The sequence below is a fragment of the Oppia nitens genome, unplaced genomic scaffold (assembly GCF_028296485.1).
Source record: "Oppia nitens isolate AA-2021 unplaced genomic scaffold, nextdenovo-longstitch-racon4-pilon3 scaffold34_pilon_pilon_pilon, whole genome shotgun sequence".
In the NCBI taxonomy this organism is placed as follows: Eukaryota; Metazoa; Arthropoda; class Arachnida; order Sarcoptiformes; family Oppiidae; genus Oppia; species Oppia nitens.
In genome coordinates this window covers 319,981-343,732 of record NW_026533215.1, presented here as the reverse complement: position 1 = coordinate 343,732, position 23,752 = coordinate 319,981, and the positions used below count along the sequence as shown (strand labels likewise).

The window sequence follows — 23,752 nt, the reverse complement described above, 5'->3', positions numbered from 1 at the left end:
GTACAAACTGAAACTTTTATTTTTTTTTGATACTTTTGTATGCCTTATATAACTGAAAACCCATACATACTGTACAACTACTACACATACAGACCAACCAACATACCCGTGCTTTTCCTATCACTGAATGTTTCATACGATATAAATCATGATTGAAGTGAAACGCAAACACAAATCGATATGTGTTTTGGGTTTTTCTCTCTTTCTTTATATATATATATATATATATATATATGACTCGTCGATAGTCTCTATAAATCAAGTGTTGTTTGTATGGATTTTTGCAGACATTTCTCAAATACAACTTTCACTTGACTTTAATCTCTATTCTCTCTCTCTCTCTCTCTCTCTCTCTCTCTCTCTCTCTCTCTCTCTGACTCTTTCTTTCTTTCTTTCTTTTATAATAAAATAGTCGTCTCTTTTATACAACTATTGTCTAACTTTTATAGTCTCGTCTCTTATGTGTTAAATCGATCGCATTATTATAATTGAAGTTAATTTTTAGAGTAGAGTAGAGCAGAGAGAGAGAGAGAGAGAGAGAGAGAGAGAGAGAGAGAGAGAGAGAGAGAGAGAAGAGAGAGAGAGAGAGAGAGAGAGAGAGAGAGAGAGAGAGAGAGAGAGAGAGAGAGAGAGAGAGAGAGAGAGAGAGAGAGAGAGAGAGAGAGAGAGAGAGAGAGAGAGAGAGAGACCAATAACTTCAACATAGATAAGCCATTTCACTGGTTTGGCATACAATTTCATACTTAAAGTTTTTAATTAGAAAATTAGATAAAAGATTGCGATAACAATGTGTGTGATATATACACACAGTATATATCATATATATATATATAATAAAGTTTAGGATATTTATATTATAATATATACTGTAATTTATAGTGTATTGTATAATACAGTAATACTCTGTATATTATAGATTAATTTTTTTTGTGACTTTTATTTTCACTCTAACACTGTATGACAAAACTGTGTATTTTTTTTATATAAATTATATATGGATTACATAACAAATTTCTGATGACATATAGTTTGATAATAAATAAGAAAAAAAATTAACTAAAAATGCAATTTTCATTACTCTCTCTCTCTCTCTCTTTCTTTTTTCTCTAACTAACTAACTATTTATTTATTCATACATTAAATAATCTATTAATTTACTTATAGTAATACAATAAAGTTTATTTGAAACTATTTTTTTTATTCACCAATTTTTATGTTTAAAAATTTTTTTAAGTTTGTTATCCTCTATGACATACACACACATCGATAATGATATGTCTCTCTATATTACTATGAACTGTGCATTTCTTAAGGGCTTAAAAATGTGTCTATAAATTGATTAATTTTCTCTCTTTGCTCTCTCTCTCTCTCTCTCTCTCTCTCTCTCTCTCTCTCTCTCTCTATCACTCACTCACTCGCTTTATCTCTATATTTGCCAAAAATAAATAACTCATTCATTCATTTGGATTAATGTGTACTCTATTGTTAAATATAGTGTATATTTTTATATACTATCAGATATTTAGATAGTATAGCATATATAATATAAATTGCATAATAAATATATAACTTCTAGTAGTATATACTGTATATATAGATATCTGATTTTATTATAACACACACATACACACACACACACACTATAACATTATATTATGTGAATATCAATAGTGTTTTTAGGGCACTTGTGAACAACTTGCGATATAATCAACAATATATACAGTATATTATAAATACAAGTATATATATAAATTATATATAGTTATAAATTCATAAACTATAAAATAATATGATAGATAGTATAATCTAATTTATTTTTCGGACACATATAATTAATCATAAATTTTGTTTAACACACACACACACACACACATATATATATATATATATATACACTATCATATGCACACATAGTTTACTATAAATAATACTATGTATGGATAACTAAAAATATACAAATATTATATATACATTATATAAACACTATATATCAGTAACATTAATGCCTTAAAACACACAATAAATAATCATACAGTTGACTAAATAATAATAATAATAATAATATGATATTTTATTAAAAATAATAATAAAAATGCTTTTAAACCACAAATAAATAGATATTCACTGCATTTTATAGACATATATATATATTTCATTGAATGTATCAAAAATAAAAAAAAAACAAATCTCAAATTTACAGAATATTCTGTAAACTAAAATAATAACAATAATAACTATACGAAAAATAGCAGTCAATAAATATCTCCATATATTTGTGTTGTTTAGTTCGTTAACCCCATCATCGACTCTATAGTCGATAGTTTTGTACCAAAATATATATACATTACTACAGTACTACTGTATTGTTGTTTTAAAAAAAGGGGAAATGTATGTTAAAAATATGAATTGCATTGACTTTATTGTTTAGTCAGTCATTCAGTGAGAGAGTGAGAGTGAGTGAGTGAGTGAGTGAGTGAGAGAGAGAGAGAGAGAGAGAGAGAGAGAGAGAGAGAGAGAGAGAGAGAGTACTGTAGTATTACTGAGGATTTTAAATGAACTGCGAATTGAAAAATCAATTGTTTAGTTGTTTAGTATATATATATATACTGTATATTATATTATATATGTTTTTCTCATGTCTACAGTATATTTAACACAACTAATGTATATAACTGTGTATAACATCTACACAAAAAAAATTTAGTTATTCATAAAAAGCTTTATTGTTTTACTGAAGATATTTTTTGGGTACCAAAAAAAACTATAACTAACAGATAATTTAAATAATACAGTAAAACAAAAAAAAAATTGTTTAAAAGATATTTGTTTCAAACAAAATACTAGTATTATTTGTATTATGTTTTTTGCAGTATATATACAGTATATATATATAAAATTGCTGATGAGATACAAATTAGGTATCAAATTTTTTTTGATCGTTTTTTTAACTATATTTTTGTTGCTGAGCACTTAAGATAAAATTATTTTCAACATAAAAAAACTAATTTTTTAATTTAAAACTAATTGATTTTAACTTTACAATATTCACTTAATGTATACTTAGATTAGTATTAATTATTTATAAATTAATTAAAACTATTTTTTTAATTTTATTTTTGACAAGATCCTTTTTGAAATTAACTTTTTTTTAAGAATATAATATAAATTAATGATATAATTAATTAAATTTTTTTTAATTAGTTTGTCTATTATATAATTTTTATTGTTAATTTAATTATCTAGCTAAACTTTTATTTTTAGTTTTATAAATTTATTTTTTAAATGTTTAATATTATTATTAAATAAAATGTATCTATATAATAGTTTATTATTATTTTTTTGAAGTTAACAATATAACAAACAAAAAAAACAAATAATTATAATAATAATAATATTTATTTATTTATTTTTAAAGTAAAGGTTTCATATAATAATTATTTATTTACATTATTATAAACATAACTTCATAATTATTTAATAATATATTATTATTATTATTTAATTAATTATAAAAACCCTGACTTATCCCAACTATACTATTACTCTCAATATAACTGTTTTAAAATTATAATTTAATAATTATATACATTTATATAAATATTTATAATAATTATAATATAAATATAGCACTTAATTATTTACATACAGTATACAAATATGTTAATAATAATTATCAATAAATAAAATATAAAGAAATTAAAAAATTAATATTTAAATAAAACAATTTTTTTTAAAAATGTAATGAAAAACAATGTGTTTGTCTTAAAATTTTCACACATTTATAATAATAATAATAATTAAAAATTTTACAAATATTTTTATTTATTTAATATAATCAATCATTCATTAGTTTTATATTTATATATAAATATATTTACAGTACAATCAATATGATAGCGAGGTTTACAAAATAAATATAACCTAACAAATAGTTTAAGCAAATTATACACAAAAAACACATAAAAAACTTTATATATATATATATTATTTTATTATTATTAAATAAAAACATTTAATTATCAGAAAATTTTATCATTACTTTTAAACAACAACAACAACAACAATAAAAATCATTTAATTTTTTTTTGTAAATTTCAGTTATCTATAGCCGTAATCGTAATCAAAATTATCTCTCGAGTTGTTTATATAGCTATAGTGGTGTTGTTGTGGTTGTTGATAGGGTTGCTGTCGTTGTTGGCGATTGTGATGGCTATGATGTAGCCGATGATGTGGTAGGCTATTGCTAGTGACCATCATTGCCGATGTTGGCGGCGGCGGCGGTCTCGGCGGTGGTATGTTATAGTGATGTATCACCGATTGTTGGTTACGATTGTTGTTGTTGTTGTGATGGTTGACTGTATTGTAATGTATGGGCCGATCATAGAAATGATGTATCATTGGTGCAGTTGTAGTGGTAGTGTTGGCGGTGTTGTCCGGCGATGAACTGCCGGCTGTCGGTACCGATAGCTGATCGTCATCGATGTCGTCGTCGATGTCATCGTCGATATAGCTCCGGTAGTCGTCACTACATAATAGTGGACTACCATCGAGTTGTTGGCTGGAAGTGTTGGACGACAGTTGGACGCACTGAGACATTGCCGACGATATTAGCGGCGATTTTTGAGGGGTATAGATGTTGGCACTGTTGTTGTTGTTGTTGTTTTGGTGGTGATGTTGTCGATTATGTTGATTATTAATACCATAGTCCATGTCGTTGATGGACAGTGCAGTTATGCACCGGCCATTGCGTCTATATATATATATCATATGTATTAATTTATATATTAATTTTTTGTTTTATATATAATATATAAAAATTAGCAATTATTATACAAATAATATTTCTAGAAAATTACGGTAAATAATCAGTCACTAAATTTTTTATCATTAATTAATTTCTAACTAATATTATAAATATATGCAAATAATAAAAAATTTAATATAATATTACTAGAAATTTACGATAAATAATCAATCACTAAACTATTTACTACTAATTAATTTATAACTATTATTATTATTGTTGTTAATATATTTAATAAAAAAATTTTAGGTATAACTAAATTATATTTAAAAATATATTAATAAATTACAAATTAATAAATTTTTATTTTTACCAACAAATAAAACACTAACAGAAATTTATTGAATATATTATATTAATTACTGTTATAATCACATTAAAAATAAAACTTAATATTTAATATATACTGTATATATTTATATAATTAATAGACACTGTTAAAAACCATATATATATCAAAATATATATATATACATATATTGATAGGTATACTAGTTAATATTGATTGTATAAATCAATGATATTTTTACTGATAAGCATAACCTAAACTAATAGCTGTTTGTATTGTTTCAGTGGTACAGTATTTTCACAATTAATGAAACTAAAAGTCATGGGAAAACACATACACACAATGTTTCCACATTTGTGTCGTTGTTGTTCAATACCTCCCTGTGCTATACTATACAATATATATATATACAGTATATATTGATATATTTATATAATTAGATACTAGTCTAACGGTTATATAAATAGAAAGAGTAAATTCCATATTAAATAAATGCATGTATGGATGAAAATGTATAGTTAGGATAGAGAGCACTGGTAGATATTGAGCACTGGTAGGTAATATATTGAGCACACTTACATCATCGATCGTTGTTCATCAATAATCGGCAACTGATTAATTAAGGCAAACGATGCCGACTTTTGCTTATGACTGTCCATCGACTGTATGGACGGACTGTTGGCCACTGAGGACGAGAAACGGGTTGTAAAGGCTGTTTGTCCGTAGGTTTGTCCACCACTACCGATACCACTGCTGATCAATGGATTAGCGGCACCTATACTACCGGCACCACCGCATCCACCGATACCTCCCTGTGCGTCGACCAGATGTGCCCGTCGAGCACTCAGACCATTGACTCCGTGTATGCCTTTAAGCTTACGTTTGGCCGCACAGATGACAACAATGACTAGACTGGAGGCCAACAAAAATACGACAGCACCGGCACTGATGGCCACTATTATAAGATTTTCATCAGACAATAGTGTCTGTACCCAACCTGAAGGAGCTATAAGTGTATATCAAAAATAATAATTAATAAATAGTCTAATAAAATAATATTATAAATAATTAGAAATAAAAATATTAATTAATATAAATTTATTATTAGATATTTTTTTGTGTATACTATTAATATATAAAACGTGTTTTAAATTATATGATTTTAAGACTATTGATTTAATTCATTACAATAATTATTTTATACATATATATATAAATTTTTTGAAATAATTTTTTTAAAATAAACTGTAATAAAAAATTAAGTTTTTTTTATTACAATAATATATATTTTGTTAGCAAATAAATAATTGGGTAAAACATATACCATGGGTATTTACAATCAATATTATTATTATTATAAATTTTTTTAGTTAGATATTTAATTTTAATATCTAATTAAAATAACTAATATTTTTAAATTTCTAACTCATTGACTCACTCACTCACTCTCATTAAAATAAAATAATTAAAACTAATATATTTGAATAATTTTTAAATACAAATTACTTTATAATAATATTTTAATTATTAATAGTGGACTGACTATGAATATGTGTCGGTAGAGTACAGTTTATATTAAAAAGGATTAGTAGTCTATTAACAACAAAAAATTATAATGATTTCCGGCCAATAAATTTATATCATAATATATTATATATATATATATATTATATGAATCAACTAAACTGTATGTGCCGGACATGTATATGCCGACCAACTAACTAACTAACTGTGCCCTATCTATGTGTGTATATGTATTCAATGGGTTGCCATCAACACATCATCATAATTATTATGTGTGTGACAACTAGTGATGTGTAAACCAAAAAATTGGACATTAAAAGTATGACTGAATCGGAGAGAGAGAGAGAGAGAGAGAGAGAGAGAGAGAGAGAGATGAGAGGAAAGTAAGATTGAGATCCCGGAGTCTCCGGAAAATATATATAACATTATTGTTGTGTCAAAAAGTCCAGTCATTAGTCATACAATTAAATCTTTTTGAAACACATAAATGTGTGTGAATTATAAGTGAAACATAAATTTATTTTATTTTACAAAAAATAAAATAAAATCTCTTTAACACCAAAATGTATTGTAATAATAATAGTTAGAAATTATTATTATTATTATTATTGTAATAAAATTTAATGTGCCGTTAATAATATGGTCATAAAATATTCAAAATTAGTAGCATTTTCTACATATAAAACAATTGTCACATAAAAAAGTTAGTTTTTTATATATATATTTTAATAATTATATTATATATATAGAATAATTAAAGTTTAATAATACTATTATATAATAGTTATCAAAATTTTTTTTATATGTTTTAAAAATTACAAATTAAAAAAATTTATTATTATTTTGATTTATAATATATATTTAATAATTGAAAATTTGAATTAATTATTTTTTTAAAAAAAACTATAACAGAATAATAATTTAAATTTTTTTCTCAAAACTGTATTTTTATATTTTAATATTTTATATAAATATATATATATTTTTAAAAAATATAAATTTAGGTAATAGGATATGAAACGTTATTATTTTGTATAATTGTACTAAAATAGTATTATAATGTTAAAATATAGACTAATTACATATTTTATGTATAATTAAATGTAAATAAACTAATATGTTTGATAACAGTTTATTATTATTATTTTTATAAAATAAAAACATTTTACAACTAATATATAATATATATATATTTAAAATAAAATATAAATAATACACATAAAACACACATACATAGACACACATACACACACACACACACACACACATACATATACACAATGTATTACACATATACACATAGTACATACCACTTGCGATTTGTTGGACATGCAGTTTGCACGGCTGGGACGACCCTATCGTATTAGTGGCTATACAATAGTAGGCATCGACATCATTGTCGGCCAGTACAAGCACTGTCGACTGTTTGCTGCCAACCATCGATGCCGAACTACCTGTGCCACCGATGCCCAGTTCACTATCGCTGCCGCCACCACCACCACCACCACCTCCCGGTCCCAGACCGGCCGGGTTGTTGTCGGGCATTGAACTTTGGACTTCCGATATTGTTTTGTTGCCCTTAAACCAGGTAAAGTTGATCACAGACGGATTGGACTGGGCCTCACACGACAGTATGGGTCGACCCTCGAAACTGTACTCCCGTTTCATTTGGCATTCGGGACGATCTAAATGGATGAGTTCATTGAAAAATAAAAAATAAATAAATATCAGTAAAATAAAATATAAGTAAATAAATAATAATTATTAATATGAATTTGAATTAACTATTAAATATGTATTATATATAAATAGTTTTATTTAATTAAATTTATTTAATTATTTCTAAAAATTTTCATTTACTGTATATTTAAACTAATAACTTTATGTTAATTATTTTTCTATATTTTCTAACTATAATTATAAAAACATTTTAATGAATTAAGTATTTAATATATATTGAGTAATTAAAAAGTCACAGTTTTTTTTAAAAAATAAGTATTATTTTTAAAATTAAAATACATTATTATACTTATAATCAACAAATTAATTAAATTTAAAACAAATATTTAAAAACTATTAAAAATTATTAAATAAAAAAATAATTTATCTTAATTAATAAAATAAAATTTACAAAAAATAAATAAAATCGTTGAATAATTGAAAATAAATAAAGTAAACAAACAATAACAAACAAAACAACAAAAAATCTATTAACTTGACAAATAAGCTAGCATATTTATTTTAATTATATCCAATCATTTATTTTTTAGACTAAATAAAACATTTATAACTTTCATTGACTCTCTCTCTCTCTCATTGTTTGCTAATTTATTGCCACTAATGAGGTTCACATAATAATGTTATGTTTTAGCTTTTATTTTTGTTATTTAGTTTAGTTTGGTTTTCGTATCTTAACAATAATAATATTGTATTTTAGTTTAGTTTATTTTGAGGCCAAACACACACACACATAGACAGTGTAGACACAAATCACACAAATGGACTCTCGTTTTTTGATTGCATTTAATTTAATTAAATTAAAATCTATTTGTTTTGTTTTGTATTGTATTTTTTTGGTGTCATCTTTTAGATAGTGAATATTTAGCAGACAAACAACGTATAGTAAAATATATAGTTTAATATTACTTTATATATAATTATATATAAAATTATATAAAGAATTATATATAGAATTATATATAAATAATAAATATCTGAAATTTTTCATTTAAATAATTGAAGTCAAAAATAAACCTAAAACTAAAATAACAAAACTTTCTGTTTTTTTTTTGGTTTTTATTACTTTTGGATTTTGAATGACATCTAAATAGATGGACAAACATATAGACAGACAGACAGTTGGTTAGTTAGACTGATAGATAGCGAAACGCTATTTGGTATTTAAAAAAACAAAAAAAACAATAAAACAAATTAATTGGACCACAAATACTATAAGATATATATATTGGAAACTATAACATCGATATAAAACAATATACAGTATACAAAAACAATATACAGTATATATATTGTATAAATCAATTGTACAGTTATTTTGTACTGTATTTTTTTTGGTCGACTATTTTCATCTACTGATTGATTGACATTTTAACTATCATTGGTTGGCCAAACATTTTATATGTCAATCTACAGTATAAGCTAATATATATATATATATATATATATATATATATATATATTAGCTAGACAATTTTTCAAATATAAAACTGTAAAAATATTACCAAAATAAAATTAACATTGATAAATTAATTGTTATTAGTATAAAGCATTTAGACTATACAATCGACAGATAATTTTAATTTAATTAAATATATATTTATAAATTTTAATTATTACAAAAATACTTGTTTTGTTATTATTATTATTATTGTTGTTGTCATTTGTTATGACAATTTAATAATAATTATTACAATGATATCTATATATTGTCAAAACAAAATTCAATTTATTTATTATATTTGTGTGGTATCTTAATATACAGCATATATATATATATAATATACATGCATAATAATGGCTAACTCGACAGTGATTGATAGTATAGTAGATATAATAAATTTGATAATTTATATATATATATATATATGAATGGGTTGATTGAATGCTCTCACAAAATGATAATAATGATAAAAACATACAAAAATACAATAACAACAATATATTTGTATACATCATATAAAATATATACAGTATATATATTATTTATCTGTATGCATATAACATAATATCAAATAGACATTTTGACTCTTATATTTGTACTGTTTATCTGATTGTTGAGACAATACTTGACAACAATTTTAGATATCATATATAAATTTATATTCAAATTGATTTCAATCAACATTTAATTTAAGATTATATTCAATAATTAACTGTCAACCACACAAATATATATATATATATATATACATTCATAGATAATTTAAATACATGTATAATTATATTACCGAAATAGTACTTAATTACTAAATATATTTTGTATATAATATTGTATCTAAATAAGTAAAATTTTATTTTAGATAATTTTTAAAAGATATAATAATGTATAAAATAACAATTAATTAATTAATTTGTATATATAGTATATTAAAGTGGACAGTCATATAATATAATTAAATAGCTGGTAGGGTGGGGGTCATATGGGACTATTGTATTATAGTTTATGGGACAGTTAGCTTATACATACTGTATACATGAAACAAGTTAATAATACTTACACAATACGGTAATGGCCACATAGCCGAGTGACTGGCCGTGTCGATTGGTTACCACACAGGTATAGTTACCAGACTGTTCCCGTGTAATACGGCCGCCGGTCGAGTTAAAGGTCAGATAGCGGCCAACAGTGGTTATCTGGTCGGTATTTGATGATCCATGTGTCCAATAGTAATTGGCCATCGGGTAGGCCCGGGCCGTACAGACAATCAGATCGTCGGCAATGGGATCGCCTTCCATGAGCTCCAGTCGAGGGACAGATATCTCGACGTTTTGCGGACCAACTGATATGATTACAACAACAAAATTAATTAATAAAAATTTTATAATAATAATATTAATTAATCAATCAATTAAATAATTATTTTATTTTTTAAGTTAACTAAAATTATATATTAAATATATAAAAATATTTAACAGTTTTTACTTTTGACAAATAAATAATTATTATAAATATAACACACACACAAATTTTAAACTGTTATTATTTTTTAAATAATTAAATAATAGATTTAATTATAACCTTATAAACAAAATTTTTTTACGATAATTAATAATAATAATTATTAATAATTTTTTTAAAATTTATTCAATAAATAAAATCTTTTGAATTATAATATAAAAAATTAATTGATAAGATATATAATCATTTTAATTATTAATTTATTAGAAAGTTCATATGATTAAATAACTGATAAATTTTAAAGTAAATTAATTAAATAAATTCAATTATTAAAATAAAATAATATTCAAATTTATAAACTGTAAATAATAATTATTATTATTTTTATTATCTATTTAATACAAATTATTTTATTTATCAATTAGTATATAAGATAAATGTTATACATAATTAATAATTTTATTTAAATCAGATTAATATTTAAATTAGTTTTTTTTAATTTCAATTAATTTGCATATTTATTTAATAATAAAATTTTAAATATATATATAATATATATATATATTAAAATAAACTCTAATTTTTTCCTAAATTATAAATGTATAAAAAAATTAAAAAAAATTTATAATATTATTTTTTTAAAAATATTATAAGTTTATAAAATATCTAATAAATTACTGATACTTTTATTATGATTGAATTTGCTATAAACATAATCAGTAGCACATAATTAAACATTTACTTTAATTACGTTAATTGCCTTTTAATGATAATATAATTATATTTTTTCCCTATATATTTATATCTCTCTAATATTTTATCTAATTAGTTGTCTATATACGACATAGTAGACTATACTAATGTATAGATAATTTTAATATTTAATAAATCTAATACCAAATAATAAATACCACACAATTATATATAATAATAAATTTATATACAGTATTATGTCGGTATGTATAAACTGTATATCTAACAAATAAGTTTACATTATTATGAACAGCAAATATATATATAGTCTATATATATATGGCTATAAATTATTAATCAGCAGTGGCTTAATGAGCAATATATTCATATTATATATATATATTAATAACTAACTAAACGTATATATTATATGTAAAGTATAAACACTTTATGTTTGAAAATAACTTTAAAATATCTATATTTCACTAAAATATAGCAATAATTTAATTATCAAATAGACTTAAATTTAGCATTTTTGCAATTTATAGAAAGTATTCACTTTCTATATGTTTATTACTTTTCAAATAACTGCCGACTATTTTATGGGTCAAGTATTGCCTAAAATCTCTATATAAGGGTCAGCACTGACCTTACATTTTATGCTTAGATATACCTGTGCTTAACGACTGCAACATATAAACTAAATTGTAATACAATTTCATATTAAAATAAAATGTTTTAATAAAAATAAAATTAGTTTTTTTTAATCTATTGGTGCGTCAAATGAGTAAATGCCGTAAAATTCAACTAATGTTTTACATATATAAAACATATTGAATAGCAAACAATGAATTTTTTTTTGTTATACATTCAATTCATTTATTTGTTGGCTAAACAAAGAAAACTATTTTTTTTGACTAATAATTTTTGATAATACATATAAAATAATAATAATAATAAATCCCAAATCACTTAACCTACCGGTACACCTACTAATGTCATTAATGATTTAGTATTAAAGTACATACAGACTGTGTACAGTGTCATACACATACAGGTGCACTGACCTTAAACTTAGGATAGTTAGATAGAGAGCACTGGTAGTTTATTGCATACACACATAGAAATCAATATTATACAGATAGTAAAACTTCTAATAATAATAATAATAATATGTATAGTCATTTAGTCAGTCAGTCACAATTCAATTAGTAACATTGCTAACTCTTAATAAATAATTAAGCATGGTGATTTTACTAAATACAACACTAAAAAAATCTAATAGAAATACTATTTATATCATATAATATATATATATATATACAATATATAATATATTTCTATTAGTTTTATATTAGTAAAATCACCCAATGGCTTAATTATTTATGGCAATTACTTAAACTCCTGTATGTATGTGTGTGTGTGTGTGTGTGTGTGTATGTGTGTTTGTATGTATGTATGTGTGTTTGTATGTATGTATGTGTGTATGTATGTGTGTGTATTTTATGATTATTACTGTTAATAGATTGGCTAATTAATTATTAATTTATCAATTTAATTGTTTTTAGATAATTGACATAATTAGTTTTACTGTATATTCTAGTATATATAACCTGTGTGTTACCTGTAGTATATTATAAAACAATATTATTTCTATATTTTTTGTTATAAATATATTAGTTAATATATTATTTAATTTTATTTTTAAATATCATTTTAACTGGTTATAAAATATTATATTAAAAATTTTAGTACATATATTGTTATTAATTAGACTAATTAACTATTATTATTATTACTAATTGACTAACTAGATTAATTATTATTATTATCAATACTATTAACAAACTAAATGATAATTAATTAATATTATATCCTATATTAATACTTATAACTAAATAATAATAATAATAATAATAACTATTATTAATAATACATACATTCATGTCTGTAGACGATTGCCGAATGGACAGGACTGCCGACACCGTTATCATCGCTTCGACACTCAATTACATCCCTGTCCTCCAATGCTGTAGTATTGTGAATGTGTAGATACGAGGTTCGGGAGCCGAAAACACCGTTCCGATCGTCTAACGGATGTTCCACTGATTCAATGTGATAGTAGTAGACACTGCCGGCACCAGTAGGAGTAGTAGAATCGCCTACCGGTGCCAGACTATCGTTATTGCGATACCAGTTGATGGCACACAATGGATGACATTCCACACGACAGGATAGAGTTAGGGAACGGTTAGATAGAGAACCGATAGTACGCTCCAAACCCTGGATCAGTCGGGGCGGCGCTGAATACATATAGACAATACAGACAACAAAGATATTAAATAATTTTTTATAAAAATAAATTTTGTAAAAAAAATAATTATATTTTATTTGTTTTAAATAGTTAGCAAAATTGATAAAAAGCTTAACCATATGTCAAATATTAAAAAAAATTAATTATTTAATCAAAATTATTTAAACTAAAAAACTCAAATTATTTGTTACAATTAATAATAATAATAAATTATATTTTAATTATAATTAATTTTAAACTATTTAAAAAAAACTATAAATAATTAAATACTGATTTATTTTTCAATTTAAATTTCACTACTAATGAAAATCAATAATTAAAATTTTTAAATATTCTAATAATTTTTTAGTTAAAAATATGCATTTAATATATTATATATTATATATTTAATAAAAATAATTAATTAATATATTTATCATTAAACAGTTTGTTGAAAATTTGTAAATTTTTATCAAATTTATTTAATTTTTTTGATAACTTTATTTAAAATTAAAAAACTGTAGAAAAATCATTAGAGTTTTTTAGTAAATTAACTTTAATATTAATTACTATGTAAAACTAATAGCCATGAAAAATGTTGATATTTTTATTTTGTTAACTGTAAATATAACTAATTTTACTAATTTATATTAAATTACTTTAAAAAATCAGAGACAATTATTTATTATTTTTGAAAAATATTATAATGTATTTTTTAGATAATTAATTGCTATTATAAATAAATTTGTTACTATTTAATAATAAATAATTAAATATTATTCAAAAAAAAAACAAAATAAAAAACAACAACAAAAACATAAAAAATAATCATAAAATTAATTTTATAGTTTGTATATATTTAAATATATATATATTATTAAATAATATTAGTTTTTAAATAAATAAATAAAAATTTTTATATATTATATTTTTATATTTTTTAATTCAATTGATATTAATAGCTAATACTGTAATTATAAACGACACTTACTTTTGACTTCAAGCCACAGGTGCGCCCACTGGCCCTGTCCTACAGTATTGACAGCAGCGCAGGCATACTCGCCCCGTACGGCCACATCGGCCGGTGCCGTACGATAGACATTAGGCTGATCAGTAGCTAACGGTACTATCGGACGTCCATTGTGTGTCCAAACATAGCTCAGGGCTCCCGGATTGCCCGGATCATTGGTTTCGCATTCAAGTGTAACTATCGTACCTTTGGTAGCATATGATAGGTTGTCACTGTTGGCCATCATAACCGACAGTTTCGCATCGCCCGGTGTGTCTGTATATAACAAACAAAAAATAAATAAATATATTATTAATTATAATATTAATATCTATTAATACCCAGACTTTTCTAATCACACAGATATATACGTATAGACATCAGTCATATATATAAATCTATAGATTAACGCACTGTTATAATCATATACCGATGCTATATGAAAGTCAACTCATCAAAGTCAATGAAGGATAGGTATGTGTGTGTGTATTGACTGATATATATGGATAGATAGGTAAATATGGACAGACAGCCAAAGACATACATAAGCATTTGGTATAAGTATGTGTATATTTTGTGTGGCATTTAATTGGATTAACCATCGGATGATGCAAAATCCTAGGGTGTGATTAGCACTGGTATGTATGTTTGGTGTGTTGAGTACATCATCTATCATATGTGTCTCTTAAATCTCTTAGAAAAAGGATTTTGTTGTTGTTGTTGTTTAGCTAACTGTGCGCTCATAGGAGACTGAGTATTATAAATGATTAGTTGATTTATTTTAGTATTTTATATTAATGAACTTTTATTTAATTATTAAAAATTAAATTGTTTTTTTTGATTTTTTTATTTTTTTGCGAGTGTATGTGTGTGTGTGTAAACTGTATCAATCAATTATTATTATTTTTTAAAATAATTATTAGTATACTATTGTTTTTTTGTTTGTTTTTATTTTAATATTTTTTAAAAATTTAATTCAATTTTTATTTTTAACTAATAATAAACTGTAAATTTTGAATTTTAGTTAAATATACTGGATACATTAAATTTTTACAACTAATAGTTAAACAGTAATGGATCAATAAACTGTATGTGTTTTTTATATAAAATTAATTTTATATATCCTAATTAATTTAATAATTATTATAAAATCACTATATCTATAATATTATAAATTATATAATAATAATAATAAATTAAATCTACTTTAAATTTTCAAAAAAATTTATATTCATTTTTTTAAATATAATAAATTTGTAAAGCGCTTATTTTTATTAATATTTTTTTTAAATAACTAAATTATATATACAGTATATAAATTTATCAAAAATAATTTTATAAAATTTGATAAATGTCATTTTTCATTAATGTCAATAAAAAACCAGTAGACATGTGTGAGTGTGTGAGTGAATATGTATGTGTGTGTGTGTGTGTTTTTGTATGTGTGTGTGTGTGTGTGTGTGTGTGTGTGTGTGTGTGTGTGTGTGTGTGTGTGTGTGTGTGAAAGTATCTGTCAAAACATATTTGATATAAACTTATTGCAACATTATTTTCATTTATAGTATTATTATTAGTAGTAGTTGTAGTATTATATTGAAGTGTGTGATCCCGGAAGCTAATATTATTATTATTATTACTATTTTTTTTATATATATAAATTTTGTTTTATATTTATAGTTTAAAAATCTATTTAGACCTAGACAATATTGGATTTAGTACAATATATCTATAAATGATATATTAAATAATATTTCACATATCTCTCAAATAATTTATTTAATAAATTCAATAACATTTTCAACATTTTATTTTATAAGAGTATTTCATTTATATATATATATATGATTCACTATTTATTTATATTAATATTATAGGTATTTAAGTATATCAATATAAATTTATATATATTTCCATTATAAATCTATGATATTATATATAAAAATTTTGTACTTATTATTTAATTTTTTAGTATACTATATTAATCATTGCATTTTTTTCTATCATTATATATATATTTATTTATATTGATAACAACTTAAGCATCTTTTTTTATTATTTAATCTCTTAATAAATATATAGAGAAACTTAGAAAGAAAAAAATATACGATATATTGTATTAATGAAACAAATATTTATCTATCGTTTTCAATATATTTGATTATTTTTATTACTACTGTATATAAAATACTTTACTATATATATATCATATATATATATATATATATATAGTAATAATAATAATAATAATAAATATCGGCTTATTTATTGAAAGAAAGTCAAAGTTATTTAATAAAGAAAATATTTTAATAATATATATATACTGTTGAAAATACAATTCAATATAATAATAATAATAAACAGTATAATAAAGTACTTATCACTCACTAAAGTGTTTATATACAGTATATTGTTGTTTATAATCATTATATAAGTTATTAGTATTTTTATTGCCATAAGTCACACACACTTTTCTAATATTATATAATATAAATAAAGGTTAATATAGTATAACTTAAAAGATTTATTATTATTATTATTAAATATATTTTGACCTAAAGTTTTTTTTGAAATATAAAATAATAATATATAATATTAAAGTATTATTAATATTAATAGTTTATATTTATTTTCTAATGGATTAATTACAATAATAATAATATTGTTTATTGTAATTATTAATTTTTTAATTTCAAATTAATACAACTATAATTTTATTTATAATTAGAAGTTAATTTATTTAATGTTAATAATTTTTAAAAAAATTAATATATATTTACATTTTAACTTAATTTAAAAACAATTTACTTTATAATCTCAATTTTTTTTAATTATTATTAAGTCTAAACTTTATTTTTTAAAAATTATTATTTTATTTATAAAATTCTTATAAACTTTAAGTAAAAAAAACAGAAAATTTTAAAACATTAAAAAAATAATTAAAGATGAGATGTTAATACATTTATATATATATGTGTATATATATATATAATATCATATATAGTTTTAAGTATATGATATATCTCTCATGTTATAATTACAGTAATATATACAGTAATATATATACAGTAATATATGTCTACAAAATACAGTAAAACAAAACACAAATAAAAAACAATAAGTACTTTGTATATAAACCCCCAAAAAAATTGTGAAACAACTAAAATAAATTTTTTTTTGCAGAAAACTAAAAGTATTTTTTTTATCTAATTATACAATAGTTTTTCACTCCTAACTTTGAAATACATATATATATATATACAGTATATTTATTGTTATAAAAATCTCATTTTTATATCTTAAGACTTAAAATATTATATAATATTATATATATATATAAATATAAAGACATTTATATATATATATCTCTCTGTTAGGTATTAGTTATTCACATCACAACTCATTTCTGTCATCCAAATACCGTCAAAAATTCAGTGATAATAATAATAATTGAATTGTTTTTTATATATATTTATTTTATAAATTATATTATTATTTTCAAAGAGAGAGAGAAAAAGATAAATACTTGGCTTATATAGTGAGTGTTGTTAATACTTAAGACAATGTATTTCATAATACATAAAAAATATAAATAATTTATTTTATATGAAATTTATTACTATTTTTTTTAGCAAAAAAAACAACTTTAAAAAAATATAATTATAAAAACTATAAGAAAATTATTAGTAATTTTTTCTCAATTAAAAAAATCAATTTGTTTTAAAATAAGCGTTATTAGCATAATAATTATTATTAATTGTAAAATAAATTTCTTATTATTAATAATTATTTTTTTAAAAATAAAATATTTGTATTTTTCTACACTTAAAATCATATATTTTTTTAAAAATAAATAAATATAAGTCATATTCAGTGTGAATATATATATATAAATATATTATATATTATATAAGCTTCAAGTGATGTCTATTTTTTATTATTAAATCTCAAGTGTTTAGCGATGAGTCATACCTGTGCCAGATATGGTACAGTAAAACATATTTATAAATTTATAAATATTTTATTAATATTTAAAATAAATAAATCAATATTAATAAACATAATAATAATAATAAAATAAATTGAAATTTTTTATTAACTTATTAAAATATAAATTAAAATAAAATAATCATAATTAATATTCAATTTATAATTATTAAAAAATATAAAATATTTTAAAATGTTGTCTATATAACTAATAATAACTGTAAAAACATTTTTTTTATTTGATAGATATATAAGTGAAATATATATATAAACTTATATTAGTTATTAGATATAATGCAATATAAGTATAGTATATATATATAGGTATTTGACAACAAAAATATATTTCAAAAAAATCAAATAATATTTTTATGTATAATAAATATAAAATATTTTGTCTGAAAATATCAGGTCAACAGCACTGATGATGATATCATTGAATAATAAAAAAATATCAAATAAAATATTTTTAAACATTTTATTTGCAAAAAAGTTTTACTAAAAAAATTATTTTTATTATTAAATATTTTATTAGCAATCGCTTAAAAATCATTTGCATATATAGCTAATAAAATATTTATCATTATATAAATATATATAATTATAGACATTTAAAATAAGTAATAAATAGTTTGATAAATATTAATAATGTATAGTTTAATAAGCTATACTTAATTTATATATATATAAATATTTGAATTATAGACATAAATAAAAAACATATATTATTATAATTATATTATTTAAATGCAATTTCATTAATAAAATATTAATTATTTAAATTATTGATTATTCCCATAAAAATATACATAAAAAAATTAATTTGTTTTATTTTGATTTTTTAAATAAAAAAAATCTCACTTGATTTGCTAATAATTCATGTAATCTATCAAAAATATAAATAAAAAAATTAACTATAAAATATATAGTATATACACTATATATATACAATTTGTAAATTTTTAAACAATTCATAAAAAACAAATAAAAATCAAATCAATTATTCAAAACAAGTACACACACTGTATATACATATTAAATATAAACTATATAATAAAATCTGAATATATTTTTATACTGTATATATATAGTCTATAATATGATATAAATATAGTAAAGTATATACAGTATATATATATATAAAATAATAATAATAATGTTTTATAATATTCATGAAAAACATAATTTTTATGGTGAATAATATAAAATAAAATTTTTATTAACTTTTATCTAACAAATGTTATGTGACACTAATTTTTAAATAGCAAAATATGCAAATTTATATGTATATTATATATATATAATATAATATATTAATATACATTCGTATTTGAGCATGATAATTTTATTTGAGTGCATTGCCATCATTATATTTATATATATGTTTATAGTAATCATCAAAAATTATTGATAATATATAACTAAAAGAAAAACCTAAAATCTAAATGTATTTAAGTTTTATATACTATATATATAATATATATAATCTTAACTCAAATAAAAAAAATCAATTGTAAATTTATATTCAAAAGTGCAAATTTTTAACAAATTTTATTTTTATTATATTATATGACATAAATTTATACATAATTTATGAGTAAAAAATTAAAGTTTTAATTTTCAATTCATCCATTCATTCAAATAAGATAATCACATCAATGCAATCAAATATGTTATATATTATATAACCAAATAATTTTCATATACAGTATATATATATATATTATCTTTCATTTCAACAATTTTTAATGAAACAAATATTATATGATATTATGTTTTATTTGAAATGCATTGAAATATGAGTATATTATAGCATTTGATTTTTTTTTTATATTATTTATGAATTTATATTCATATATATATATTTGACTTTTATTTAATTTAATCATTTGATAAAATTTTTTTTATATCATATTTATTCAATACTTTTTTATAAATAATATATTTTAACCAATATATCAGTATATATACAAAATTTATTCAAATTATATTTATGGGTTTAATCTATTTTTTTTATTTTGATTTTGCTTTTTATTTGCACATCATATTTATGGATCACTAAATTTTTAAATATCAAATAATAAAATTTATTTTCTAAAAAATTTATGATTGTATCAATCAATATACATAAATTGATACTCACAAAAAAAACGGTTTTTATAAATAAAATAAATTTATTATTAATGTAATTTATTTATTTTTAAAAAAAAATTTATTGACTTGATAATTTTGATTTATAAATTTAATCAAAAAAGCACAAACAATATATTAATCAATTTTAATAAATATAATAAAAAGTTATTAAAACTATAATAATAAGTTTTTTTTAAAAAAAAATAAATATTTGTATTCATTACTAAATAACATTAATTTCTATTAATTAATTGATTTAACTATTATTTAAAAAAACTAAATAAATATTGTTTCCAATCAACAGTAAGTAATATTCAATTGTATAAACATATGATTTCAAACAATATATATTTAAACAAAAAAAACAAATCAATTAATACATACATTGGACTAATAGTTGTTTGGCTGGCGATAGACGACTGGCCTCTGCAGCACCGTTATAGCCACGACAGGTATAGTTGCCGGCCTGTAATCGGCTAACGTTTGTCATTATTAGCTGATCGGCAGCGGTATTGCCGACGGCACTGTTAGCCGCTGCAGCAAACTGGTCACTATCGATAGGTTGGCCATTCAAATACCATTGAACCCACGATAGTTTCGGTGGATTACCCTCCAGTGCCAGACACCGGAGCCGTATCATTGAATTGGGCGACTCTATCACTACTGTCGGCTCCATTTCGATGGTCACTACCGGCGGGACTATAATAAAAAAAAGTTTAAAAGAAAATAATTTATAAAATAAATATATTTTTTAATATAAAAAACTAAATTATTAAAATTATAGTTAATTTAATTTAATTTTTTTTGGCAATAAATAATTTTAAAAATTAATTAATTATTATTTCTAAAAAATTACACTTATTAATTATAGTATAATTTTTTCAATATCTAAAAGTAATTATTTACATTTTATTATATTAAATATTTTACTAACTGTAATAAATAAGTTTTTAAAAAACAATAAAATTATTTAACAATACAGTAAGTGCCTATTTTACGGTATAATTTAAATATACATTTTATTAATTATTTTAATTAATTAAATTTGTTATTTTATATTTTCATATATATTTATTAGTAATATTGTTTTAATAATTTTCATTATACTATATAGTATTTATTACTGATATTTTAATGGTTTAAATACCACATTAAATAATAATATAGTTTTTTTAAAATAAACAATATTATAAAGAAAAATTATCAACAACAAAAAAGAATTATACTATTTTAAATAATTTTAAATAATTATAATAATTTTTATGTATTTTTTTGTAATCTTTAATCTATTAATATAACAAATTATAACGATATAATTTTTTTAGAAAAAATTGTAAATTTATATTTGAAAATAATTCAACTAAAAGTTTGCTGAACATCTAATTTTACCTAGTTTAATTTATTTGCATATAATTATCAATTTGTTGAATTTTTAATACCAATCATTATTACTAAAATGTTTACAATTTTTATTTAATAAGTAGTAGTAGATATTATTTTACAAAATAATAAATTTATACCAAGCTTATTTATTTATTTATTTTTTGATAAAAATAAAATTTACGATACATAATAATATTTAATACAATTTACTAATTATTTATATACACAGTATGTTAGAGTTTATTACATATCATGCTTTCTGTATATATATATCGAGTGGTAATATATGAGGGAAACGGTGGGTTTGTATGGGAAGGGGTGTACTGTATGTGTGCTGTACGTGCAAACACAAAGCACCCTGTATTTAACAATACCTTCCCCACTCACCCAACCCCCCCCCCAAAAAACAAAAAAAAAAGTTTAACACTATTTAAGTACTGTATAATACGATAATTATTTATATTAAATATTATATCTAATATACACTAGTTTTTAATGTAATATATATAAAGAATAATAATAATAATAAAACACGACTTTTTAACTAATTTTACAAAAAAAAATTAATATTATATTATAATAATATATATTGTTTACAAATTCATACCTCCCGTCCCCCTCACATATCACCGTCGTATATATATATATATATATTGATATTTAAGGTAGTATTTAGTAAAAGCATATATTTTATACACATATACCGTTTGGCAGCCCTCCCTATTTCCTCCCTCCCCTCCACTCTCTTTTAGTTTGCAATCACCCCTTAAATATGAATTGGCAACAGATGTGTGCCATTTTCGGCGTCTATGATATAATTTAATATATTAGGTATATATATATATATCAATATATTTATTAACTATATATTTACCAACTAATGAACCATTCAATGTGTGTGTGTGTGTGTCTAAGCATCGCTAATATAGTTTATGTCATTACACTAACACACACACACACACATTATATATATATATATACATAGACACACACACACACAC

The 23,752-nt window shown here is 21.3% G+C and overlaps 1 protein-coding gene across 1 annotated transcript in view; it reads right to left on the bottom strand.

Annotated features, from left to right (window-relative positions):
- Positions 1-4,098: 4,098 nt before the first annotated feature.
- Positions 4,099-23,752, bottom strand: part of LOC128956952 (uncharacterized) — a 101,677-nt gene continuing 82,023 nt past the window's right edge. The window contains exons 9-15 of the mRNA XM_054302666.1: positions 21,753-22,067; positions 15,234-15,527; positions 13,890-14,252; positions 10,856-11,137; positions 7,928-8,302; positions 5,673-6,099; positions 4,099-4,750 (exon numbers count right to left, since the gene is read on the bottom strand). Of these exons, the coding sequence (XP_054158641.1) occupies positions 4,099-4,750; positions 5,673-6,099; positions 7,928-8,302; positions 10,856-11,137; positions 13,890-14,252; positions 15,234-15,527; positions 21,753-22,067 (2,708 nt within the window). The remainder of the gene's footprint in view (positions 4,751-5,672; positions 6,100-7,927; positions 8,303-10,855; positions 11,138-13,889; positions 14,253-15,233; positions 15,528-21,752; positions 22,068-23,752) is intronic.